At 42.3% G+C, this 27,515-nt stretch overlaps 1 protein-coding gene across 4 annotated transcripts; it reads right to left on the bottom strand.

The window, feature by feature from the left end:
* Nucleotides 1-922: 922 nt before the first annotated feature.
* LOC118391770 (ubiquitin carboxyl-terminal hydrolase 28-like) lies at nucleotides 923-27,436 on the bottom strand. 4 transcript variants are annotated; one of them, XM_052457776.1, is made up of 25 exons: nucleotides 27,238-27,436; nucleotides 22,870-22,984; nucleotides 22,637-22,718; nucleotides 22,102-22,252; nucleotides 20,213-20,299; nucleotides 19,684-19,821; nucleotides 19,498-19,568; nucleotides 19,196-19,272; nucleotides 18,773-18,921; nucleotides 17,137-17,264; nucleotides 13,872-13,967; nucleotides 13,355-13,540; nucleotides 11,997-12,220; nucleotides 11,476-11,546; nucleotides 10,961-11,189; nucleotides 9,240-9,551; nucleotides 8,818-8,990; nucleotides 6,922-7,227; nucleotides 4,861-4,956; nucleotides 3,854-4,032; nucleotides 3,549-3,627; nucleotides 2,670-2,749; nucleotides 2,400-2,523; nucleotides 1,856-2,054; nucleotides 923-1,650 (listed from the first exon to the last, which is right to left on the bottom strand). In XM_052457776.1, the coding sequence occupies exons 1-25, from the start codon at nucleotides 27,256-27,258 to the stop codon at nucleotides 1,475-1,477; spliced, it is 3,549 nt and encodes a 1,182-aa protein (XP_052313736.1). In that variant the 5' UTR covers nucleotides 27,259-27,436; the 3' UTR covers nucleotides 923-1,474. The 4 variants fall into 4 exon arrangements, with proteins under 4 accessions (XP_052313736.1, XP_052313734.1, XP_052313735.1 ...); XM_052457774.1 differs by having other exon boundaries at nucleotides 9,240-9,554; nucleotides 27,238-27,434; XM_052457775.1 differs by having other exon boundaries at nucleotides 6,922-7,224; nucleotides 9,240-9,554; nucleotides 27,238-27,434.
* Between the last annotated feature and the right edge of the window lie 79 nt (nucleotides 27,437-27,515).

Genomic DNA, 27,515 nt, shown 5'->3' with positions numbered 1-27,515 from the left:
ATGAAACCAAGACTGAACTCTCTGGCCTGAATGCAAAGCATAATGTCTGGAAGAAACCTGGCACCATCCCTACAGTGAAGAATGGGGGTGGCAGCATCATGCCGTTGAGATGTTTTTCAGCGGCAGGGACTGGGAGACTAGTCAGGATCGAGGGAAAGATGAACGGAGCAAAGTACAGAGAGATCCTTGACGAAAACCTGCTCCAGAGCACTCAGGACCTCAGACTGGGGCGAACGTTCACCTTCCAACAGGACCATGACCCTAAGCTCACAGCCAAGATAACAGGGAGTGGCTTCAGGACAAGTCTCTGAATGTCCTTGAGTGGCCCAGCCAGAGCCCGGATTTGAATCCAATTGAACATCTCTGGAGAGATCTGAAAATAGCTGCTGCAACTCTCCCCATCCAACCTGACAGAGCTTGAGAAGATCTGCAGAGAAGAATGGGAGAAACTTCCCAATTACAGGTGTGCCACACTTGTAGCGTCATACCCAAGAAGACTCGAGGCTGTAATCGCTGCCGAAGGTCCTTCAACAAAGTACTGAGTGAAGGGTCTGAAAACTTATGTAAATGTGATAGTTTTTATTTGTAATACATTTATGAAAAATAAAAAATAAACTGTTTTTGCTTTGCCATTATGGGCTATTGTGTGTAAATTGATGAGGGAAAGAAACGATTTAACAAAATGTGGAAAAAGTCAAGAGGTCTGAGGTCTACTTTCCGAATGCACTGTACAATACATACTGTAAGTTTTAAGTTGGATGCTAGATCAAATGTACAGTGTTCATTCAATTATTGATAGTGTTTTCTCTTTGTGTGGAGGGGTGACGAGGGGTGTTATAAGGGGAAAGACAGAAATATGGATTGAAAAATGGGTCAGGCACAAAAGAAGACGTGAGAGCAAATCAAGGAGAAAAGAAGAACAGAAAGTTTGAAAGTTTATTGAGCGTCAACACAGTTTTCAAGAAGTGTAAAACAGGAGTGGAAGGAAAGGCTTACATATATAAACAGGAAAATACAAAACAAGACAAAGGAAGCTGAATTTCTAAACACCTACATCTTCAAGAGCCTGTTGTTCACTGCAATCCTAATGTATCATGGTACATGTAAAATATCTAACAAACAATAAAAAAGACTCTTATTTCTTGTGTTTTCACTTTCTTAAAACATACCTAAATAGGTTCAAAGCAATAATACCTTATTAATGTATAATAGACATTTCTCTCTCTCCTCTTGATGTGTCTGCGAGTATCATATGACAATATAAACTCTGCCTCAAGTCACTCAGAATCTACTTAATGTTCTGATTTAGAAAATATGGCAAAAGCACATTAAAAAGTAATAAAAAACTACTTTGCACTACTATGCAAAAATCCAGTGTTTGTCAACTCTACATGAGGATAAAACGTTAGCGATCGTCAGCTAGCGTACCTGTCCTGACCATTAATCTCAGAAGCTGACCTCTGACCCCTTGGACTTATTTGACAGCAACCAAGGAGGTGTTGGTGATAGACTCCATGATGGCGGCCAGGCGGCTGCACAAGTCGTGGGGCACTTTGGAGCGCACTGTTGGTGGATCTTTTAAGACCACCCTCTCTGTTGAGCAGTCCAGAACCCTGGGCAGAAACTCACCCAGCTTTAACTGTAGGGAGTCTGAGAATGAGAGGAAGGGGGGAGAGGAAGAAAAAAACAGAGCTTCCATAAGAGGAGTAAAATACAGTTAAGATGTGTGATAAATTAGATGAGAGGAAAATGTGCTACTGAAATCTGCAAATGACAGCAGTGTTGATGTAGATAAACATTTAGCACAGCTTGGATAAAGCCCAGTAAGAACCTCTTCCCCTCCCTCTGTCCTCACCATCCAGGTCAACTTCCAGGTAGGAGCACCAGTGGCTGCGGACAGCCTCCATTGTGTCCAGGTCCTCCTGGCTGATCATGTCCGGCCGGCTCATCAGGTGCATGCAGGGGATAACCGTCTCGTTCATGATGATCACACCTTCCTCCACGCCGCTCACCTCGCTGCTCCTGAACAGGGTGGCCGCATTGTCATTCAATTCCTAGGAAGAGGGTAGAAGGGGGACGGGATATGCATATGCAGTGTCACTATGGAGTCTTTTTGGATAAGAGCATATGCAAAATGACCAATCTGTAGCCAAATAAAAATGTATAGAGATAATTGGTCTATATACAGACAAAGTGTTAATATACTATATAGCAGGGCTATTAACTCCAGCCCTGTGAAACTTTCACTCACACTGAAGTTTAGCCTTCATATTCTCCATTTTATTAACTATAATACATCTTGATTTTTATATTTCCAACTGACAATATCAGTCTCATGTCCCAAATCTTCACAACCAGGTCTTTCACAGTGATGCATCTGCATCATCAGTAGCACTCACTTTGAGACATCTCCTCCTGTAAAGTGCAATAAGTGACTGGTCCACCCCTCTCTTCTCCCCTCTTCTCAGTAGCATGGTGTTGTCTTTGTAGGCGTGGTTGAGGTAATTCAGCGCCTCGCTCACCCTGGTGGAAAACAATGATATCACGCCACATCAGCCAGTCAGCCCACTGATGACATCACATCAGACAGTCAGCCCACTCATTCACTCAAACCACCATACAGGCTGATCACGTAGGGGCAGAGCCCCGGTCGCCATGACAACACCTACTTTCCATGCTGGTACTGTTCCAAGCCCGTCAGCAGGTAGACAAACACTGTCCGGAACAGGCTGTAGTCGTCATGCCATTGCTGAGAAGAAGAGCACACAGACACAATCAATGCAAGTTTGGTCTGATTTCCAATGGAGAAAAAAGCCTACCTAGAGTCTTGGTATAAATCCATCCATCAAGGCATGTGTAATGTAGGTTTATACTCAAATAAGCATTTTATAGTGTTTAGCTCAAATTGTCCACATGTGTAATGACACAAAGGACCAGTAATCACTGATCTTAGATTATTTATGATTGTTGGAACAAACTGCTTCACAGTGGGGACAACATTTTGGAACATCACAGGTAATGATCATTCATACTCCATTCAACCATTTTTATGCCAGTAAAAATGTGTATGCTGGCGACATGATGATCGGTTGCCTGGCTGCCAATTTTCAACTAAAAATGAACTCTAATAACCAGAAAAATATTAAATCTACTTTTTGCACAGAGTGAGAGGTTCCCGCGCCATTCTAGCTGCCGGACATCTTGCATTTCCCAAAATCTTTGCTTGAAGTAGTCATTTCTAAGCTCCGCAGCCACATGTAGAAGAATGACAGCTTGTCACACAGTATGACTCAAACAACACAAACAAAGATCTATACACATGCCAGAGGCATTTCTTACTCGGAAACAAAAAGTCAGATTTAATATTTTTTGGAATATTCTCCCGTTACCCGAGTTTCACCTGCAACTGAAAACAGGTATTTATAAGACAAATGCCTTCAAAATCAAGAATAAAGAAAGTATCAGCAGTAAAGGTTGGTTGAAAGTTAGCTATGCCCCTGGAGGTTGGATTTAGATTGGCTAAGGGAAACCTAGCTATTGACACATACCATATATTCCTCCATATCCATATCCTCTGGCTTGATGAGGCGTAGTTTGGCGCGGGCCTCTCTCATGATACTGATGGACCTACACAGGAAGTGATGATTTGCCCCACAGAAATAAACGTATGAATAATACTGTCAACTTGATAATGATGATGAAATGCTTTTTAATTGTTCAACAAATAATTGTAAAAATAGCAGCAACAAGCTGAATTGCATGTACAATTTACAATTAAATGACAAAACATGAACACATTTAAAAGTTTTTAAATATACATTTCATCGCATGTCAGAGAGTGGTGCTGACTGACCTGTCGTCAAAGCTGAGGTTGCGGTCGGTGAAGCCCTCCAGCAGAGTCCTCTCGATGACGCGATTGGGTGCCTTGTTCTGGAAGAAGTAGACCAGGGCGTGGTGCAGGCGTGGGTCCTGCTGGGTAGTGGTCTCCTCCTGGGACAACTCAAACAGACGGGAGTACTCCTCCTGGAACGCCTGAGGAGAGGGGTGTCAGAGATGTTAGAGCCCACTGGGCATAGACGTCATCTCAACGTATAGTTTTGATTTAAATTTGGTTGAGTTGTCAACTCACCCAGTGTTCAATAATGTAATTTTTTTCCTCCATTCAGATTACTACCTCTCACTTTTGGTTATTTGAAAATGAAACTATTTGTATAACAAGCAATAGAAAGTTGCTTGCATTTTCAGTTTAATCCACCAGAAAGAGACAGAACAAATATTACAACAAATATTATGGTTAAACAGAAATATATAAATTGATTAAAAAAACATTATTTTTGAAAAACATTTATAAAAATGGTATAATCTTTGTAAATTATATCATAAATAGGACTGGTGGAGTTGTCACACATGCAGTTAACAAACAAATGTCTGCTCTATCCAAAATTACAAACAACTAATTGCAGCATTACCGCAAAAATGGAGAAGGCAGGCAAGTGGAAAGGGGAGAAGGTAAGGAACTTGTCTGTTGGCCCCTGCATTAAAGGCCAGAATTGGCTAAAGAAAATTGTGAGAAATAAAAAATGTATACCAGTTTCATTTAAGGACCAAACAATTGACAGCTGCGCCATACAGGTTGCAAAATAGTTGGGAGGAGATTGTTGATAAACCATGTGCCATGGATTCGGTACATGGTTTATGTAAAACTGTAAAATATACTGTCCATGGAATTATGTCTGCCAAGACTCTACCTCTCCCCTTAATGTACATACATCTGTCTCTACAAGAGGAGACTGACAGAATATTTACAAGTATAGCATGGTAGAAGGACATAGACTAGTGAGATTGCACAAACGACTTTACCTTGATGAGGCCAGCCTCAGGGCCTTCATTGTCGAATGCCTGTCTGGCTTTGGCTATGGCCATAATGATTCCCTGCATAGCTGGAGTGAGCATCATCTGAAACACAGAAACACAGAAAAGTACAAAGAATGGGCATTAGAGCGAGGCCATGCACAAATAAACTACTATAGCAATGATGCACCTTTCAGGGAGTCATGAATGCTGTATCCATTCATTGGATTGATGCAAACAGAGGTATTATAAATTGAAGCAACAGTCAAGTGGCATTGCCCAAAATGTATCCAAATGATTTTCTAACCAATAATCAATAGAAGTCATTGAAAACAGAACGGCATGCTTTCAAAGTATTGGAGTTGGATTTATATATGTGCCTTCGGAAAGTATTCAGACCCCCTAGACTTTTTCAACATTGTTACATTACAGCCTTGTTCTAAAATGGATTATATAAAACATTCCTCAGCAATCTACACACAATACCCCATAATGACAAAGCGAAAACAGGTTATATATTTTTTAAAAACGGTCTTAAATATTAAAAAAAAGAAATACATTATTTACATAAGTATTCAGACCCTTTGCTACGAGACTCTTAATTTAGCTCAGGTACATCCTGTTTCCATTTACATTTACATTACATTTAAGACTCTTAATTTAGCATCAGGGAACAGCCACTACAATCCTAAATCTTTTAAGTTTCCATTTATCAAAGAGGTCAGGTGTCTCCGGAAGGTGGTGATTGACTCCGCTGTCCTGGCGTCGTGAGGGAGTGTGTTCCACCATTGTTTTGACTTGAGCGGGAACTGTACTTCCTCAGTGGTAGGGAGGCGAGCAGGCCAGAGGTGTTATCATCCTTGAGATGTTTCTACAACTTGATTAGAGTCCACCTGTGCTAAATTCAATTCATTGGACAGGATTTGGAAAGGCACACCCGTCTATATAGGGTCCCACAGTTGACAGTACATGTCAGAGCAAAAACCAAGTCATGAGGTCGAAGAAATTGTCCATAGAGCTCTGAGACAGGATTGTGTGGAGGCACACATCTGGTGAAGGGCAACAAAACATTTCTGCAGCATTGAAGGTCCCCAAGAACAAAGTGACCTCCATCATTCTTAAATGGAAGACGTTTGGAACCACCAAGACTCTTCCGAGAGCTGGCTGCCAGGTCAAACTGAGCAGACAGGGGAGAAGGACAACCATCTCTGCAGCACTCCACCAATCAGACCGTTATGGTAGAGCGGCCAGACGGAAGCCACTCCTCAGTAAGGCACATGACAGCCCACTTGGAGTTTGCCAAAAGGCACCTAAAGACTTAGACCATGAGAAACAAGATTCTCTGGTCTGATGAAACCAAGAGTGAACTATTTGGCCTGAATTCCAAATGTCACATCTGGAGGAAACCTGGCATCATCCCTACTGTGAAGCATGGTGGTGGCAGTATCATGCTGTTGGGAGGTTTTTCAGCTGCAGGGACTGGGAGACTAGTCAGGATCAAGGCAAAGATGAACGGAGCAAAGTACAGAGAGGAATCTTGACGAAAACCTGCTCCAGAGTGCTCACAACCTCAGACTGGGGAGACAGGTCACCTTCCAATGGGACAACGACCCTACAAGTGACAAGACAACGCAGGAGTAGCTTCGGGACAAGTCTCTGAATGTCCTTGAATGGCCCATCCAGAGCCTGGACTTGAACCCGATCGAACATCTATGGAGAGACCTGAATACAGCTGTGCAGCGACGCTCCCCATCCAATCTGACAGAGCTTGAGAGGATCTGCAGAGGAGAATGGGAGAAACTCACCAAATACAGGTTCGCCAAGCTTGTAGCGTCATACCCAAGAAGACTTGATGCTGTAATCATTGCCAAAGGTGTTTCAACAAAGTACTATGTAAAAGGCCTGAATACTTACGTAAATGTAATATTTAAAAAAAAATGTTTAACTGTTTTTGCTTTTCATTATGAGTTATAGTGTGTAGATTGACGAGAGGAATGTGGAAAAGTCAAGGGGTCTGAATACTATCTGAAGGCAGTGTATTTATTTAAATTATGTATGGGGCGACTCTACCTCTTCATTGTAGCCGTCATTGTCAGCCTGCACCAGGATCCTGCCCACGTTGGGGATCTCCACCTCCAACACCTCGTTCTCTGGTTGCTGCTGCCGGCGACAAGGCGCCGGCAGGGCGTCCTGACCATCCTCGCTGTCTGCCTGGGTGTCGGGCGCTGCCGCAGCTTCCGCCCCTGCCTCTCTGACTCCAGTCTCGCTGTCGGTCTCAGTGGTGAACTCTGTGGAGGGGTCATGGGTCACAGCTGCAGTCTGGGCCTGGCCATTCATCTCTGCTGCAGGGCTGGGAGACTTTGGTGGGGGGAGCTGCTGGGCATATGAAGTTGACATTAAGTTAGATAGATCAAGTTAGCTGGTTAATGCCAAGTCTAAGGCATATAGAGACCTAACATGCATACTTGTCTGGTACTTGTCTGATAATAAAAAAAGGTGTCACCTCTCCCAAACAAAAATTATTATTATGCTTACACAATAAAAAGCTTAATTGCAGCATATATAATTTAAATAAAATAGAATGATTTTTCTGACTGGATCCCCTTTTGATTGACAAACTGAGTCGTAAAATGTACATTTACTGTGCATTAACATATTTGGATTATTAAAATAATGGAATGACCATAAACAAAACCAAAAGCACTTCACTACATTGGGATTCATTCAGGACTATATACATTCACCACTAGAGGTCGTATGTACCCCATTTATGAATACGTTTGCCGTTTGCACAGGCAGGTAGTCTGTCCGGCCAGTAATGGAATGTGACACACGCCAAGCGGATTACAGTTATATTTAACATAAGGTGGATAAAATCTAGACATAATATTCAGATACTACTGATACTACTTGGACAACTTTCTACCAAAAATTAGACAACAAAGAGCAACCAGGAATACACCCATTCTGTTTCATACACAATCACAAAATTCTGCTGTTACGCAATGTTGACAACGCCGAATCAGAAGCATTCTCATAACATTTCACAGGCCTGAAAAAGAGCATCGGTCCAATCAACCAACCTACGGCTTGGCGGCAGGTAGCCTAGTGGTTAGAGTGTTGGGACAGTAACCGAAAGGTTGCTGGATCGAATCCCAGAGCTGACAAGGTAAAAATCTGTCCTTCTGCCCCTGAGTGTTCTGGCCCACTGTTCCCCGGGCACCAAAGACGTGGATGACGATTATGGCAGCCCCCCGCACCTCTCAAATTCAGAGGGGTTGGGTTAAATGCGGTAGACACATTTCAGTTGAATGCATTCAGATGTACAACTGACTAGGGATCCCCCTTTTAATATGCCAGCCAACTCTCTCCAACTAACCGACCGTAAAGTACAGTAAAAGGAATAAAAAGCTCCTGTTCTACTTAAAGACTGGCCACAGCTCCTGTGTCCGCAAGAACCCCCAGTGGTAAACCAACTGACTGTGTGGAATGCTGCTGGGATGACCGGGGGAGGGTGTGGAGTGACTGACTGCTAAGGCCGTATCGCCTCCAGGGAGGGGGTGGGATGTGGGGAAAAGGACTTGGGGTATACTAACTACAGAATCTGTTTAGTCACAACACATCTAGCATGAAAATGGCATACTAAAACAAAAATTAAGCTCACAAGTACAATCTCACAAAAGACTTGGTTAAAACTCAGACAAGATATGTAGGTTAGCCCAGTGGTAAACACAGATGCCTTTAGCCACTGTCTAAAAGATAGACAATAACTCTGAGAATAACTTTCTAATATGTTGTTTATATAAAACTGAATGACTCGCTCCCAAAACATCTAGTATCAGAAGCTATCACTATGCAACAGTAAGAGATATAGGCCTAGGTCTATATGTGTACGTGGCCTAGATAAGACTATGTGACCGATATTCAATTGGTGCTCAGATGACAACCCCAGACCCCTCTTTTCACCCTGCCCACTTGACTGTGTTGCTGCCCCTCCTTGTCCTCGCTGGTATGTTGGCAGGGCTCTGGCATGACAGTCTGGTGGTCGCTCTCCTCTGGGCTGCTGCCAGCGTTCTCCAGGGACACAGGTATTGGGGACACAGGTACTGGGGACTGGGACTGGCTTGTTGGGACAGGCTCTGAAACAGGACAAGGACCTGTTTCAGATTTGAAATATGTGCTAGTGCTTAATTGAACAATTAATACATTTGATACATTTTATGAAGAGGGAAATTGATTTGTCCCCATCGGTAGATAGACAGGGACAAATGTGGTGACCATATCATTCAGTATCTGACTAAAAGACAAGGACAAAAACCAACAAACACCACCACCCTCAAAGAGCATTATCATGTAACCCTGCCATATAAATTCATGTCCAGACTGACTTTCAGATTCCACTGCCGGTTTAACAGCCAATTCTGCCTCTGGTTCCTGTCCCTGCTCTCCAGTGGGTTCCTGGGCAGGTCCAGGTTGGGGGACTGGTTCTGCTGCCTCGTCTTTTTTTTTACTGGGAACACGAGTGGAGGTGGAGGCTGCTGTAGGAGCGGCCGGCTCCTGCTGTGGCGGCTGGTATAACTGCTCTTCCCACTCCCTGAGCTCTTGCTGGAACCAGTGGTTGTCCTCGCGCACGTAGCGCCCGAGGATGGGTGGCAAAGAGTCCATGCCCTGCATGACCTGGCCCGTCTCGTCATCTGTGTCTTCTGTGGACAGAAATATCATAAATATAAACATCACAATGAGCTAACTGATCACATTCAATAGTAACATAAACTAAGCAGCATACCCTGAAAAGACAATTTAATTTTTACCTTTTACCTTTACCAAGCAAAACACACTAAAAAACATTATGGAAAAAAACACCTGTTCAGGCTATGAATTGGATATTCATGAATGTATTTATGTATACATCCTGAGCAACAGTTACAGGGTGCACAGATATAGCAGGTATACATTATAGGTGTGGCCGGATATACAGGCCATTCAGACAGTATTCAGATCCCTGCACGTTTTGCAAATTTTGTTACATTACAGCCTTATTCTAAAAATTATAATAAAAAATTATAAAAATTTTCATAAATCTACACACAACAACCGATAATGACAAAGAAAAAAATGTTTTGATTTTTTTGTAAATATATATTTAAAAAAACATCACATAAGTATTCAGACCCTTTGCTCAATACTTTGTTGAAACACCTTTGGGAGGTGGTTACAGCCTCGAGTCTTCTTGGGTATGACGCTACAATCTTGGCACACCTGTATTTGGGGAGTTACACATTCTTCTCTGCAGATCCTCTCAAGCTCTGTCAGGTTGGATGGGGAGCATCGCTGCACAGCTCTTTTCAGGTCTCTCCAGAGATGTTCGATCGGGTTCAAGATCGGGCTCTGGCTGGGCCACTCAAGGACATTCAGAGACTTGTCCCGAAGCCACTCCTGCATTGTCTTGGCTGTGTGCTTAGTCGTTGTCCTGTTGGAAGGTGAACCTTCACCCCAGTCTGAGGTCCTAAACAGGTTGTCATCAAGATTTCTCTCTGTACTTTGCTATGTTCATCTTTGCCTTTTTTATACATTTGCAAACATTTCTAAACCTGTTTTTGCTTCGTCATTATAGGGTATTGTGTGTAGATTGCTGAATATTTTTTTTATTTAATCAATTTTAGAATAAGGCTGAAACAAAATGTGGGAAAAGTCAAGGGGTCAAAATACTTTCCAAAGGCACCATATATAAACAGCACTGTGACATGTCAACTTCCACATGTCATGACAAAAACATTTCCGACATTGCAGTCCAAAGTGATTTAGCTGAGCATGACTGGCTTCATGTTTTTGGTCCCTGGCATACATCGCTAGTTCAGTTTGTGGTCATACACACATCCTTCAAAAATGAAGGTGCTGGCCTAAGGAAGGATACCTGAAGAGAACAGAAAGGCCTGCACACTGAATTTGCTCCCAATTACCACCTTTATTGACAACGTTTCGATCCAACACGGATCTTCTTCAGGTCAAACGGACTGATTGCTCACTTCACAATATACTGTACATAAAAATGTTCACCTTGCAAACATAACTCGTTTCTCAGGAGAATGGGGAGGAGGGATACAGGTACCTGCAATTAGGTGAGGCAGCCTGTCGTCGATATACATGAGACAATAGGCGCTGGCGTTGGTCATGCCTCCGTACGAGTCCCTGACCAGCTCCTCCCAGGACGACTCGCTGACGATGACGTCGTTGTACTTCATCCAGCACTGGTTGCTGTGGTCGTAGATATAGGCCCAGTAGTGGCCGGCCAAGGCTTGGCCCTCGTGGACGAGGACAGCGTGAAGCCTGTACGGAACCTTCACACACATCAAAACAAGAGAAACTTTCTGTATTGGCATGTGCACACATCAAACAAGAGATTAGGACTAGAAAAGTAAAGTTTTAGCACAAACCATGAATCATTATAGTCTCTTGTGACAGAGCGGTAACATAATGCCAAATCGAGTACCTGACAAGATTTGGTTCTGGGTTCCGAGATGAATCATTATGCAATGCTTGTGACACATGTTCAATCTAACAAAGTTCTATTAGTGTATCACATGCTTTAACCTGACATGGACTGTCAGATAGATGGGATCTTACCTGACACAGACGGTTATCCGAGTACATGCCCTCCAGCGCTTGGCTGACCCTGTCGATGCTGGCCTTTAGCTCTGAGAACCGAGACACAGACACACAGATCAATGCAGTGCACCTGGGGCCGGGCCAGACACACACACGCACTCTCTCTCTCTCTCTCTCTCTCGCTGGGATAACTGACTGACAACTAGGGTAGGCTGTCTGCTCATAATATACATCCAAATGAAGAATTATCACTAGATATGTACAGTAAATGAGTATTACCACATAATGTCTCAAATCATGTTTAAACAGGTCAACATGCTCTCATGGAAGAGAATCTCGCAATCACTACAGAGCTATCACAGAAATGAAGGGCTATTTGCATGTGAAAATGTCACAGGATGTAGAAGATCTATTGTTCACACTTTGCCCATGCTATGCATATCTTACCGAGAGTGGCTGTAATGGACAACAATATATTTCAACTTGAACCCAATTGCAGAGAGGTTATCATTAGTGAATCCAGGTGTAAGTGACCGTACCGTCCATGTTGTTCTCCATCTCTGTCCTCCAGCGCTGCAGGCAGGTCTTGACGAAGCGCAGCTCCTCCTCAGTCACACTGTGGGGGGCGGGATGAGGTGGGGCGTCCATGGGGGGTCTGCACTGGGTGAAGGGCTTGTAGATGGGCATCCTCTGGCTCGAGGAGTGCTTCTGCTGACAGGTGGAGCTGTCGGACGGGCCTGCGTCTCCTGGCTCATGACACTGACTGAGGAGACCCACAGAGGAAAGGCAAGATGTCAACAAATGGAGTTGGCATACATTGAAGACAGAGTGGGTGATGTACTATACATAGGCTAACAGGTAAAACATTACAGGGGCGATTTGGTAAATCTCATATCTGAAATCATTTTAATATTACCCATCGTTTTTTACTAGGATTTTCAAATTGTATTCATTGATTTTCAATTATCCCCTGAATTGACTGACTTCACACTGACATTCTAGGTAGGAACACATCAAAGTGTTTACTCTGATTGCAGCCGTCACTGCTGTCACATTGACTAATAAGGAGTACCGGTAAGTCGTGACAGGACTATTTATTTATTTCACCTTTATTTAACCAGGTAGGCAAGTTGAGAACAAGTTCTCATTTACAATTGCAACCTGGCCAAGATAAAGCAAAGCAGTTCAACACATACAACGACACAGAGTTACACATGGAGTAAAACAAACATACAGTCAATAATACAGTATAAACAAGTCTATATACAATGTGAGCAAATGAGGTGAGATAAGGGAGGTAAAGGCAAAAAAAGGCCATGGTGGCAAAGTAAATACAATATAGCAAGTAAAACACTGGAATGGTAGATTTGCAATGGAAGAATGTGCAAAGTAGAAATAAAAATAATGGGGTGCAAAGGAGCAAAATAAAACAAATAAATAAAATAAATACAGTAGGGAAAGAGGTAGTTGTTTGGGCTAAATTATAGGTGGGCTATGTACAGGTGTAGTAATCTGTGAGCTGCTCTGACAGTTGGTGCTTAAAGCTAGTGAGGGAGATATGCTTTTCCAGTTTCAGAGATTTTTGTAGTTCGTTCCCGTCATTGGCAGCAGAGAACTGGAAGGAGAGGCGGCCAAAGAAAGAATTGGTTTTGGGGGTGACTAAAGAGATTTACCTGCTGGAGTGTGTGCTACAGGTGGGAGATGCTATGGTGACCAGCGAGCTGAGATAAGGGTGGACTTTACCTAGCAGGGTCTTGTAGATGACATGGAGCCAGTGGGTTTGGCGACGAGTATGAAGCGAGGGCCAGCCAAAGGCCTAGATATCGTGTAAGCACTAGAAACTTCTACATGTACACATAGTCTTGACAATTGAGACAGTTGTCCCAGAGGTCCTTGCCTGGTATCGTCAGGGTTGGCGTCTGTGTGCTGGGGGTTGCTGCTGGGGGGAGTGGGGGAAGAGGCAGCCAGCCTCGGGTCTTCAGCAGGGGACACACTGGTGGGCTTAGTGCAGGCGAACTCCAACATGTACTGTAACATTTCTGCCAGGGGATAATTTGTCGGCCCGGAGCCATAGCTTCTGTAGCTGGAAAAAGAAGGAGACAAAAGGTTGAACTCATGGTAAATTGGTGACAAACAGATTTCATTTAAAAAAAATGTCAGTCATGATTCACGAGCAGGACATTTCCTATGTGAATCAAAATACTCATATTAGAGAAACACTGTGTGTACGTCAGTTTTTCATGGTTTATTCACTCTCAGTGGACACATTTGGTCCATCCTGGTGCAGTCATCAGTGAATTCTTCAATAAACAAATGATTACCTAAAAGAGCACAGTTGTCCTCCAAAATGTGTATTGGCGTGTACCTGATGTGCCACACTGCTTTACAAACAGTAAACTCAAGAGTAAACTCGCCATTCCAGTTTCTGCTGCAGGACCGTAAGATGCTCCTTCAGTCGCTTCACCTCTCCTCTCCTGTTGTGAGTCTGCTCATTGTTCTTGTGAAGGTATCTGTTTGCATACAGTAAACTTAGTTTATCACAATAAGAGTTTGACTCTGATTCCCCAATTACAGTATCATCATTACAATGCAATACAATGCTCAGTCTACTGTAAATGCATGCTGGTACTCAATATCTTTGAAGAGTTTCTATCCAAAAAGCTATATTTCCATTTTCAGAAACGATGGTAAATGAGCTTTTATTTCAAGGATTCATGAAAGAGATTGGTGTGTTTTTTCACTATCTAATCATGAGGTTGTTCAATGACAGTTGAAAAATAATAATCACTTGAAGGTTTAATTTCAGAGAAACATATGTTTTTTGAGAAAAAATAAAGTAGTAATGCTAGGTTTTACACAGTCAAACGTAACAAATAACTACTTATATATTATATTAAATATATAAAGAACGGTATAAATGACACATTTGTGACATAATTAAACAAATAAAATAATAATCAATATAGTAATATGAGATCTGTTTGTGAAACACTGACATTTTAGTCATTTAGCAGATGCTCTTATTCAGAGTGACTTACAGTTAGTGCATTCATCTTCAGATAGCTAAGTGAAACAACCTCATACAGTATATAACATACCGTAGCGTTTGGGAATAAACTCTTCATATGAATATACACTGCTCAAAAAAATAAAGGGAACACTTAAACAACACAATGTAACTCCAAGTCAATCACACTTCTGTGAAATCAAACTGTCCACTTAGGAAGCAACACTGATTGACAATAAATTTCACATGCTGTTGTGCAAATGGAATAGACAACAGGTGGAAATTATAAGCAATTAGCAAGACACCCCCAATAAAGGAGTGGTTCTGCAAGGTGGTGACCACAGACCACTTCTCAGTTCCTATGCTTCCTGGCTGATGTTTTGGTCACTTTTGAATGCTGGCGGTGCTTTCACTCCAGTGTTAGCATGAGACGGAGTCTACAACCCACACAAGTGGCTCAGGTAGTGCAGCTCATCCAGGATGGGACATCAATGCGAGTTGTGGCAAGAAGGTTTGCTGTGTCTGTCAGCGTAGTGTCCAGAGCATGGAGGCGCTACCAGGAGACAGGCCAGTACATCAAGAGACGTGGAGGAGGCCGTAGGAGGGCAACAACCCAGCAGCAGGACCACTACCTCCGCCTTTGTCCAAGGAGGAGCAGGAGGAGCACTGCCAGAGCCCTGCAAAATTACCTCCAGCAGGCCACAAATGTACATGTGTCTGCTCAAATAGTCAGAAACAGACTCCATGAGGGTGGTATGAGGGCCCGACGTCCACAGGTGGGGGTTTGCTTACAGCCCAACACCGTGCAGGACGTTTGGCATTTGCCAGAGAACACCAAGATTGGCAAATTCGCCACTGGCGCCCTGTGCTCTTCACAGATGAAAGCAGGTTCACATTGAGCACATGTGACAGACATGACAGTCTGGAGACGCCATGGAGAACGTTCTGCTGCCTGCAACATTCTCCAGCATGATCGGTTTGGCGGTGGGTCAGTCCTGGTGTGGGGTGGCATTTCTTTGGGGGGCCTCCATGTGCTCGCCAGAGGTAGCCTGACTGCCATTAGGTACCGAGATGAGATCCTCAGACCCCTTGTGAGACCATATGCTGGTGCAGTTGGCGCTGGGGGTCCTCCTAATGCAAGACAATGCTAGACCTCATGTGGCTGGAGTGTGTCAGCAGTTCCTGCAAGAGGAAGGCATTGATGCTATGGACTGGCCCGCCCATTCCCCAGACCTTAATCCAATTGAACACATCTGGGACATCATGTCTCGCTCCATCCACCAACACCACGTTGCACCACAGACTGTCCAGGAGTTGGCGGATGCTTTAGTCCAGGTCTGGGAGGAGATCCCTCAGGAGACCGTCCGCCACCTCATCAGGAGCATGCCCAGGCGTTGTAGGGAGGTCATACAGGCCCGTGGAGGCCACACACACTACTGAGCCTAATTTTGACTTGTTTTAAGGACATTACATCAAAGTTGGATCAGCCTGTAGTGTGGTTTTCCACTTTAATTTAGAGTCTTACTCCAAATCCAGACCACCATGGGTTGATAAATTTGATTTCCATTGATAATTTTTGTGTGATTTTGTTGTCAGCACATTCAACTATGTAAAGAAAAAAATATTTAATAAGAATATTTCATTCATTCAGATCTAGGATGTGTTATTTTAGTGTTCCCTTTATTTTTTTGAGCAGTGTATATGTTTAGATACATATTATAACACATGCACTACTGGTCAAAAGTTTTAGAACACCTACTCATTCAAGGGTTTTTCTTTATATTTACTATTTTCTACATTGTAGAAAAATAGTGAAGACATTCAAACTTAAATATATGGAATAATGTAGTAACCCCAAAAAATGTAAATATATATCCATCCTTTGCCTTGATGACGGCTTTGCACACTCTTGGCATTCTCTCAACCAGCTTCATGAGGTAGTCACCTGGAATGCATTTCAATTAACAGTGCCTTGTTTAAAGTTAATTTGTGTAAATTCTTTCCTTCTTAATGCGTTTGAGCCCATCTACAATAGTTTGAGCCTGTCTTGTGACAAGGTAGGGGTGATATACAGAAGATAGCCCTATTTGGAAAAAGACCAAGTCCATATTATGGCAAGAACACCTTAAATAAGCAAAAAGAAACGACAGTCTATCATTACTTTAAGACATGAAGGTCAGTCAATACGGAACATTTCAAGAACTTTGTAAGTTTCTTCAAGTGTAGTCACAAAAAACATCAAGCGCTATGATGGAACTGTCTCATGAGGACCACCACAGGAATGGAAGACCCAGAGTTACCTCTGCTGCAGAGGATAAGTTCATTAGAATTACCAGCCTCAGAAATTGCAGCCCAAATAAATGCTTCAGAGTTCAAGTAACAGACACATCTCATAATCAACTGTTCAGAGGACACTGCGTGAATCATGCTTCCATGGTCGAATTGCTGCAAAGAAACCACTACTAAAGTAAACCGATAATTAGAAGAGACTTGCTTGGGCAAAGAAAGACGAGCAATGGACAGTAGACCGGTGGGAATCTGTTGTTTGGTCTGATGAGTCCAATTTGAGATTTTTGGTTCAAACCGCAAACTCTTTGTGAGATGTTCTAATACTTGTGACTGGTCGTGTACACAGTTTTAGCTTTTCCACAAATTAATATAAAGCAGCTCACCTGTCCATATAAATGATTTCTTGGAACTCCAGTTTCTTGTGAATTTTCTCTGGGCGTCCTAAAGACTGGTTGAACTCAAACCTGGACAGTTCAAAGGTCAACACTGGTGGTAACTTTGAGAACCATCTCTGAAACATAGAATTCCCACCCACATGAATATTCCCATATACTGTACATTTCTATGTATATCTACACTACCGTTGAAAAGTTTTGGGTCACTTAGAAATGTCTTTGTTTTTGAAAGAATTTTTTTTTTTTTTGTCCATTAAAATCACATCAATTTGATCAGAAATACAGTGTAGACATTGTTAACGTTGTAAATGACTATTGTAGCGGGAAACGGCAGATTGTTTATGGAATATCAACATAGGCGTACAGAGGCCATTATCAGCAACCACCACTCCTGTGTTCCAATGGCACGTTGTGTTAGCTAATCCAAGTTTATCATTTTAAAAGGCTAATTGATCATTAGAAAACCCTTTTGCAATTTTGTTAGCACAGCTGAAAATTGTTGTGCTGAAGCAAGTTGGCCTTCTTTAGACTAGTTAAGTATCTTGAGCATCAGCATTTGTGGGTTTGATTACAGGCTCAAAATGGCCAGAAACAAATAACTTTCTTCTGAAACTCAGTCTATTCTTGTTCTGAGAAATGAAAGCTATTCCATGCGACTCTGGGATGCTGGCCTTCTAGGCAAAGTTCCTCTGTCCAGTGTCTGTGTTCTTTTGCCCATTTAAATATTTTATTTTCCTTTTATTGGCCAGTCTGAGATATGGCTTTTTCTTTGCAACTCTGCCTAGAAGGCCAGCATCCCGGAGTCGCTTCTTCATTGTTGATGTTGAGACTGGTGTTTTGCGGGTACTATTTAATGAAGCTGCCAGTTGAGTACAGGTGAAGTTTTTGTTTTTCAAACTAGACACTCTAATATATTTGTCCTCATGCTAATTTGTGCACTGGGGCCTCCCACTCCTCTTTCTATTCTGTTAGAGCCAGTTTGCGCTGTTCTGTGAAGGGAGTAGTACACAGCGTTGTACGAGATCTTTCGTGTCTTGGCAATTTCTCGCATGGAATAGCCTTCATTTCTCAGAACAAGAATGGACTGACGAGTTTCAGAAGAAAGTTATTTGTTTCTGGCCATTTTGAGCCTGTAATCGAACCCACAAATGCTGATGCTCCAGATACTCAACTGGTGTAAAGAAGGCCAGTTTTATTGCTTCTTTAATCAGGACAATTGTTTTCAGCTGTGCCAACATGATTGCAAAAGGGTTTTCTAATGATCAATTAGCCTTTTAAAATTATAAACTTGGATTAGCTAACACAACGTGCCATTGGAACACAGGAGTGATGGTTGCTGATAATGGGCCTCTGCAAGCCTATGTAGATATTCCATTAAAAAAAAAGAATCAGCCATTTCCAGCTACAATAGTCTTTTACAACATTAACAATGTCTACACTGTATTTATGATACATTTGATGTTATTTTAATGGGCAAAATTTGCTTTTCTTTCAAAAACAAGGACATTTCTAAGTGACCCCAAATTTTTGAACGGTAGTGTATATTACATTAACATTTATATTTGGCTTAACATTCACAACAACATACAAAGTAAACATAAAGCTAGGAATTTGGTATGCTCACCTTGCTGCCAGATGAAATGGTTTGATCCGGATGGAGGGCTTCAATCTCCCCCTCTACCATGGCACCTTCCAGACATTCCTCCAAGTTGTTGAAACCGTTCACTTGTAAGGGGTACTGGCCAAACTGCTCGATGTTGGATAAGGTCTTGCCTAAACATGGTCAAACATCAATATGAATTGATAGAAAAAATACTGATGGAATAAGAAGCGTCAGGAGTTTTTCTTCACGATGGGACCTCTGCAGGAAAATCTCTGGGGCCTAGTTAAAGGCTATATCAGGTTATGACAAAAGTTATAGCCCTTGATAGTGAAAAGAGTCATCGCCTAATAACTTGAGTTTTTCCTGATCAGCTCATGTGATCAGGAAATACTTGAGGCCCCATAGTATGTATAACCAAAATTAAAATGTTCATTCTATACTTACCCTCATGTTTTCTCTCTGCCACAAACGTCCCATAGAAAAGCTGAACCATTGGATTTTCTTTTTTATCTTCCAGGCTTCTGAAGAGAAGATGTGTCACGTTCATATGTCAAGCAACTCAATATCTGATGTACTGTACTTCAATACAGAGATAATACTGGTACAGGATTTTATGGAAAGTCAATGTCTCATACACTAGTTGAACCAACTACAACAACAAAAAAATACTGTAGCTATCTATGACAATGTGTACTTTAAGTGCTCTCGTACAGCGCTGCCTGTTAGTGATCAAATCCTTGACTTACTTTCCATTGGCAGCCAGCTGAAAGGCATCTTCAAGCCAGTCAAGGAGTTTGTGGGTGAACTCACTCACATCCTAGAATGAACACGTATACACAGTAGTTGTTGTAAAGTCGTGGCAATGACCCAAGTGTGTGTACGCATTGACACGAGTTTGTGTGTGCGTGTACCGGTTGGGCCTCAGTGTGTACCTGTTGGGCCTCACTGGATCTGAAAGCCTCTCTCAAAAGCTCGACGGCAGCAGACGGGTCCACAAACCTGCGAGTGGAGCCCACCATGAGAGCAAAGAGACAGCGCAGCTCCTGCATGAAGGCTATGTTCCTCTTGTCCTGAGAACACAGGCATATGTTAGGCTTCTCTCACTTCACAGAGCTGCAATGGAAAACCTGCATAACCCGTAAACAGTTTTCAACAATATCTCTATATATGCAAAGGAGTTGTTCAGCCCAACTTTCACGAGCAAATATAAACTCTTAAAAATGTATTTACATTTGCATAACATTTGCTTATAACATGTACACCGTTTATAAATGGTTTATCAATGCTTATTCAAGGAAGTTAGCATAGAGTGTTACACGTCATCTTTATGCACACTCTATAACCCTCTATTCTAGTTTACTCTCTAACACCAGCCAGCCTTCCACTGACTCTTCAGTCTCTGGGATCCAAAGGTTCCCTACTCTATTCCTCAGGGCTCCTGGCCCTCCATTGGACACTCACCGAGTGGCTCTTACACTTCTCCAGGATTCGCTCAGACAGGCAGTAGTTGAGTACCAATCTGCGGAACACGGGCAGGTGGAACAGGGACTGAAATAACAAAGATGAGATTGGTCACCTTTCCTTAACACGTCTTTTCATTTGTAAAATGTAACTGTCGAGGATACTTAAGGAGGGTTTAACACACAAGAGTCACAGTTAAGCAAACAAAAGAAAATGCCACTGACAATAATATAACGTTTTTGTGTGATACGGGGAGATGGTGATTTTCCTCTAATTTTCCTCTCTATTTATACAAATTAGTGACATGATGCTGGCGAGCTGTAGTATGTTTTATTGCTAAGTCTTAACTCTGTGTAACATATACAACACAAAATAATGGAGCCTTACGTGCAGTTTCAAAGCGACAACAATATACCAGAGTTTTTGATCGCATTATGCCCATGTGTCTTCTCAACTTTCTCGTTTCCCAGAAACCCAATTACAGCTTATCACAATCTTACTGGAAAGCGTACCACATCAGATACCACAGAAATATGAGTACACAGCCACATGGAGGTCATTTAGAGAGTCTCAATCAAACTTTCTATGAGCAAATTGTGATGAAAATATTTTTTTTCTTTTAAGCGCAAACAAGCACAATCAACAGAAGAAGTCATCAGGGTTAGCTAAAGAAAAGGTTGGATTTAGAATGCAACTATTTCAAACAACTTCCCAGCCACTCAAAATGTGTGCATTCCTTCCAATCCCCTGATGATATTCCTCTGGGGTTTTAGTGCTTTTTCGATGTGACCCATATCTGAATGAAATTAAGACAAATGAGCGTTCCCATTCGGCCTAATCTACCGATATAAACTAATTTCAGTCCAGGCTACAGAGTTCATCGCCTGCTCTATCATCACAACACTGCACTATTTAATTACCCTTGCAGTCTATCAATATCAATGAAGGCTTGAATTTCAGCGGGGCCACCTGATAGGCCCAGCTAAATTCAGTCTGGAATGGACACTTAATAGTATTAGAGTAGCAAGAAGCTTTTGCGTTAGGAAAGTAAAAACCCCACCACCGCACCTCATCTTTCCCCATCCTCCTGGTATTACTGATAACTCAATTAGCACAATATGGCTTGATTGTGTGGAAACTGGTTGATTTTTTTTCTTCTGAAATGTTTGGTTTCAGTTGAGAGAGCAGGGGGAGAAGTCAGGTAATATCTCGACAGAAGTCGACATCGTTCAGCGAATTGGACACAAACAAACATGTTAGAGGCCTTCTCTCCTAGTTGTAATATTTTGAACCAAGTCACACGAAAAGTCTTGAAAGGTTTCAGAAAACAGAGAGAAGTTGTACACATGGCCACCACATATCCATCACTTAGGAGGTGGTGTAGAAAGTCAAGGTCATATTAGAGACCAGAGGAGTCCTAGGGATTCTGCAGACCAACACAAAATTCAAATACAACCTTTACTGTACGATATCAACTTTGGTAATTGGCTCCAGAGGCTTCAAATTAAGGTTTGCAATTACCAACTCCCCAAAGTTCCAAACTTGATAACCATATAACCTTTACATAATGCAAATGCTTGTTAACAGCCAAGAGAAGAAGCTCATAGGGGGAAAAAAACAGGTGTGTGAGAGACCGAGACAGACTGAAAGAGAGAGTCACAGCCAGGGTGATAACAGGTGGGCCTAAATGGCACAAATGGCAAAGCATTAAGATCCACAGCACAAACCCAGAATTTTCCACTAAACTTTTTATCCTGTTCATATTGGGGTTCTCATCTCACTGGCACAATTCTCTTTTACTGTGCATATATTTTGTGTATATTTTGCAGTGCAAGCTCAGAGCAGACTCTCTTAATAACTTTTTGTGACTACTGTGTGTGTTATTTCACCTGTATGACGGCACTGAACCAGCAGGTGTTGCCCATGTTGTGGATGCCCACAGGCCACCCATCCTGGCGGATCCAGTCTGCAGGGCTGCAGCTCTCTCCCTGGGCCTCGCAGCACTTCCTCTTCACTCGTGCAGCCCTGTCCTCCAGTGCCCTGGTACACACCAACACATGTCACTCATCAACTGTAGGCAATGCTCTGATTGAGTTACACCTGGGTTGTGTTCATTGGGCACCAAATGGAAGAAAACTGACTCAAATGGGGAGGGAGTACATGAACTTGTCCAATGAGAAATGCTCATTTTTGTTTTCTGTTGCGAAATGTTTCAAAACGTTTTCTGTTGCGTGCCCCTTTGAACAGGACCCTGGTATTTCACAGTCATCCTTTTTCGTTTACGTTATTTATTGCTCATACCACTGTTCACTTCAGATATTATCACTTTTTAATTGAGAGATGACTTAATTGGTGACTTTGTTCAGCAAGAAAACAGCAAGCTAAGGGGCGATGGTGAGGTACTGGACTACAATACCACTATACCTGTTGAGCTCCATCTCCTCTGCCTGGGATTCTTGCAAGGTGAGCTCGATGGCTGTCTGAAGGTCATCTTTAGGTGGAGCCCCTGAGAACATTTTAGAATGAGTCACAACACAAAGCACAGATTTTATGTATTCAACATCAGATATCAGTTTACATTGGGAAACAAATAATCGTCTTTGTTTATCACCAGACCCTCAGCATTTTTCTCCTTTCCTTCCCAACTTCCGGCCTACTTTTCTGGGTCTCCCTGTTGGCTTCTGTGTCTGCGGTCTCCTCAGTCCCCTGGCCCTCCTCTGGAGGCTGTGTGGTTAGCAGTCCAACAGCATGGCTGATGTCCCCCTGGCTGACCTGGTATCAGAGAGTGGACATTACAATGGGACCTTTCCAAGAACTATAGCTCTACCCTGGCCTTGTGCCAGTCTGTTTCTGATAACTCTGACTAAAGACATAGCAGCTCAAGCAGAGATAAACCTGCACCTTAAGTTTCACCCCTACGGAGTCCTTCTAAAGGATCTGTTCCAATGCGGAGAGAGAAATAGGTTATCTAAAGAGTCATAAGCCTGGTGAGGGACCCAGCTGACAAAGATGTCCGGGACAATGGACTTTATTTGACCATTTAAGCAGTAAGTCACTGAGAACTCATTTGCAATAACGACCTGAAATCTTCATAACCTGCATATTGTACATATGAGCTTTCCCTTCAACTAGTTCATACTCATTGACTAATGGTGTAAGCATGACATCTCACAGTTGTAATCTTAGACACTAATTCAGGGGCGTCAAACATATGGTAAACAAAGAGTGTATTCAAGAGCATGTGTTTCAACTGATGGAGGGCACAACACAAGTGTTTTTAGATAATTGACGTTTAAGGCAAGAAATGATCAAATAGTTTGACAACCCTGTTCATAAGCTTTTAAATGATAACAAACAACTATCTTTTCCAGTGACGAAGACATGGATGTATCATGGTATGGTATGCAAAATGGGTCAACTATAAGCACATTTATCTCCTGAACGTATTGGCATTCAGGTCAAAAAAGTCACTTTCTGACTACTTCTTCCATGTGCAAACTAGTATGTAAAGTTATTTTTAAATCAAAAGGGACGGAGGAAACCTGGCACCATCCCTACGGTGAAGCATGGTGGTGGCAGCGGCAGGGACTGGGAGACTAGTCAGGATCGAGGGAAAGATGAACAGAACAAAGTACAGAGAGATCCTTGATGAAAACCTGCTTCAGAGCACTCAGGACCGCAGACTGGGGTGAAGCTTCACCTGCCAACAGGACAATGACCCTAAGCACACAGCCAAGACAATGCAGGAGTGGCTTCAGGACAAGTCTCTGCATGTCCTTGAGTGGCCCAGCCAGAGCCCGGACTTGAACCCGATCTAACATCTCTGGAGAGACCTGAAAACAGCTGTGCAGTGACGCTCCCCATCCAACCTGACAGAGCTTGAGAGGATCTGCAGCGAAGAATGTGAGAAACTCCCCAAATACAGGTGTGCCAACCTTGTAACGTCATACCCAAGAAGACTCGAGGCAGTAACCGCTGCCAAAGGTGCTTCAACAAAGTACAGAGCAAAGTGTCTGAATACTTATGTAAATGTGATATATATATTTTTGGCTGCTTTTCCTTCACTCTGCAATCCAACTCATCCCAAACCATCTCAATTGAGTTGAGGTCAGGTGATTGTAGAGGTCAGGTCATCTGATGCAGCACTCTATCACTCTCCTTCTTGGTCAAATAGCCTGGAGGTGTGTTGGGTCGTGTTGAAAAACCTGTCCTGTTGAAAAACAAATGATTGCCCCACTAAGCGCAAACCAGATGGGATGGCATATCGCTTCAGAATGCTGTGAGAGCCATGCTGATTAAGAGTGCCTTGAATTCTAAATAAATCATAGACAGTGTCACCAGCAAAGCACCCCCACACCATTACACCTCCGCCTCCATGCTTCACAGTGGGAACCACACATGCAAAGATCATCCATTCACCTACTCTGCGTCTCTCAAAGACATGGCGGTTTGAACCAAAAATCTCAAATTTTGACACATCAGACAAAAGGACAGATTTCCACTGGTCTAATGTCCATTTTTCGTGTTTCTTGGCCCAAGCAAGTCTCTTCTTACTGGTGGCCTTTAGTAGTGGTTTCTTTGCAGCAATCTGACAATGAAGGCCTGATTTACACAGTCTCCTATGAACAGTTGATGTTGAGATGTGTATGTTACTTTAACTCTGTGAAGGTTTAATTTGTGCTGCAATTTCTGAGGCTGGTAACTCTAATGAACTTATCCTCTTCAGTGGAGGTAACTCTGGGTCTTCCATTCCTATGGCGGTCCTCATGAGAGCCAGTTTCATCATAGCGCTTGATGGTTTTTGCGACTCCACTTGAAGAAACTTTTAAAGATCTTAAAATGTTCCATATTGACTGACCTTCATGTCTTAAAGTAATGATAAACTTCCATTTCTCTTTGCTGTTCTTGACATAACCCTATTTGGTAAAAGACCAAGTCCGTATTATCTTCTGTATACCATCCCTACATTGTCACAACACAACTGATTGTCTCAAACAGAAGGTTTTGGGTAGTCTTTCTGTCAACCCAGAAGATAGTTATCATGATCGCTAACTGGCTCCTCGAAAGAATGATAGACAAACGCATGCGCCACACAGACATACAGAGGCAATATTGCTGGAAATTAATTGGTAGATAATGTTACCTTTGGCTTTTTAAGCCAATTACGGATATTAGGGGTGGGATAATGTCAATGTGGATTTGATGGAATGGTATGCAGAGAAAGAGAGCGGAGTGGAGCGGCCTTCACTCCAATTCCGCTTCTTATCCAGATCCTTAGATTTTGTACAAATAATGTTCTTCGGCCATACAAGATTTTTTATTTGATTTGTATGATTATTTTCCATATGGGCAGGGCCAGGATGAGGGAACAAAGAAATATGATTTGTGCGGATTTCATTTCTAGTCCATATTTCGAGGTCAATTTTTAACTGGAGTAGTATCATTGGAAGTAAATAGGAGTCTATGTGAGGCTATATATTCCACCACGTGGGTACTCTAACTCAATGTTTCCCGAACCAGTCCTGGCCCTGCACATATTTGATCTATTCCAACACTAAAACACCTGATTAGTTGTCTAGTTGAATCAGGTGTGCCAGTGGATTAGATCAAACATGTAGAAAGGCTGAGGGTCACAAGGATCAGTTAGGGAAACATTACAATGGTACTACATGAATGGAATGGAACCAACTAAAACTTTGCTATGCATATTGTTTGCCAGTTTGCAAGCTCAGATAAGTCTCACGCAAGTCCACAGCCTGGCAAATATGTTCAGCATCACTCACTCATAGTGTACAGGGGTCATGATCCATTTATACCTAATACAATATAACTTAAAGTATCCTTAAGGTTTTGAAATGATACACCAGAACAGTAGTGGCCAAACAGTTCAAATAATATATATGTGTGTGTGTGTGTGTGTGTGTGTGTGTGTGTGTGTGTCAGCTGAGAGGCATGAGGCTATATAAAGTCCCCTCCAATAGCAGCAGGTGGAAATGTCAGGGTAACAGCGTGGCAGACATATATGGAGAGCTGTGGTCTTGGTCAGCCCCTATTTTGGGCCCTGAAATGATAGCTGGTGCCTCTGTTTATCATTCCATTTACAACGCTACCAGGGTTTAAGTGAAAAAGGCAGTGGATGTTTTTCTGACATACACAAAAAGCCACTTGAACCCTGACCCAGATTACTGTAGATAGGACATGAATTGGGGGGGCAGTTATGTCAAGCTATAAATGGGGGCTATAAATGGGCTAGACATGTTGATTAATTACTAGCCAAATAGTGGAGGAACTCACTAAAACTCTATCCCAAATGAAATAAATCTGATCATATACTTACTTTGTACTGTGTGAAACGTAATGTGTAAATTGCCTTGTCTTGCATTCCACTGTTACAAAATAAAATAGAATAAATAACCAATAGATACAGTGAGCAAATTACTGTTTACACAACAAATGGGAATTGTTTATGATTAAGCATAATGAGTTGAAGCTGGTTGGGTTTTGTCCATTTTGTAGAATACTAGCGGACTAAACTCCACTCCATGGTGAAGTTCATCATAAACTTTCTTCATCATGGAGTGGAGTTTAGTACACTGGTAGGATACAGGTATATTCCAAAACTATGGGTAGGCTATGCATGTTGTTAGTGCTTTTGACAGACTACCTTTCGCTAATTACAGTTATTGCAAAGATTTATGACAATAACATAACTATTTTTTCCACCTGGTTGTTGTGATACGTTGAACGAGACGCCATGTCAAACATATTTGTAGGTCAGACAGAATACTTCGTGACAACAGTTTAGAAACAAATATAATCTCCCACACTTGAGATAAATTGAAACAAATGTCATTCACTGTTTCACAAAGGAATAAGGTCGTGTTGTGAAATGATTTAGTGGCTATCCACACAGAAAATGTAGGATGTATCTCTTTTGGTTAGTTGTTACCGATCTCATGGAAGGTTGAAGTTTTTTGAAATGTCACTTGTTGCATGTTCATTCCACTCCGTTACTTAGTGCTCACCGAATTCGTTGTTTTCCCCATGTTCACTCTGTTGTTCAACTCTCATGGCAGAAAAGGCCGAATGTCTTGTTTATTTCCCCCAGATGCCTACATTTCGGATTTGAAAAAAAGTTCATCTCTCAAACAGCCACACCCAAGCAGAGCTGAGAAGAGCGCATTCGCCTGTCCAAAAAACGGACGCGCGCAACCAACTATGGGTGCGCGCGATTACGGCAATGGACAAATAACGTTCAGGCAAATTATTGATACATCATTATCATTATTAAGGATAAATAAAC

The sequence above is a fragment of the Oncorhynchus keta genome, chromosome 12, assembly GCF_023373465.1.
Source record: "Oncorhynchus keta strain PuntledgeMale-10-30-2019 chromosome 12, Oket_V2, whole genome shotgun sequence".
NCBI classification, from domain to species: domain Eukaryota; kingdom Metazoa; phylum Chordata; class Actinopteri; order Salmoniformes; family Salmonidae; genus Oncorhynchus; species Oncorhynchus keta.
The sequence above is the reverse complement of the archived record's forward strand: the minus strand, read 5'-3'. Positions and strand labels throughout refer to the sequence as shown.

Bases quoted from the DNA above. Each gene is read 5' to 3' on its own strand.
- LOC118391770 (XM_052457774.1), bottom strand. From the start codon at position 27,258: ATGGGGAAAACAACGAATTCG. The intron at 20,300-22,101 runs GTGAAATAACAC...TTGTTATTTCAG, and splicing joins GGTTCAGTGCCGTCATACAG to TCCCTGTTCCACCTGCCCGT. The intron at 11,190-11,475 runs GTAAGATCCCAT...ATGTGTGTGAAG, and splicing joins CGGATAACCGTCTGTGTCAG to GTTCCGTACAGGCTTCACGC.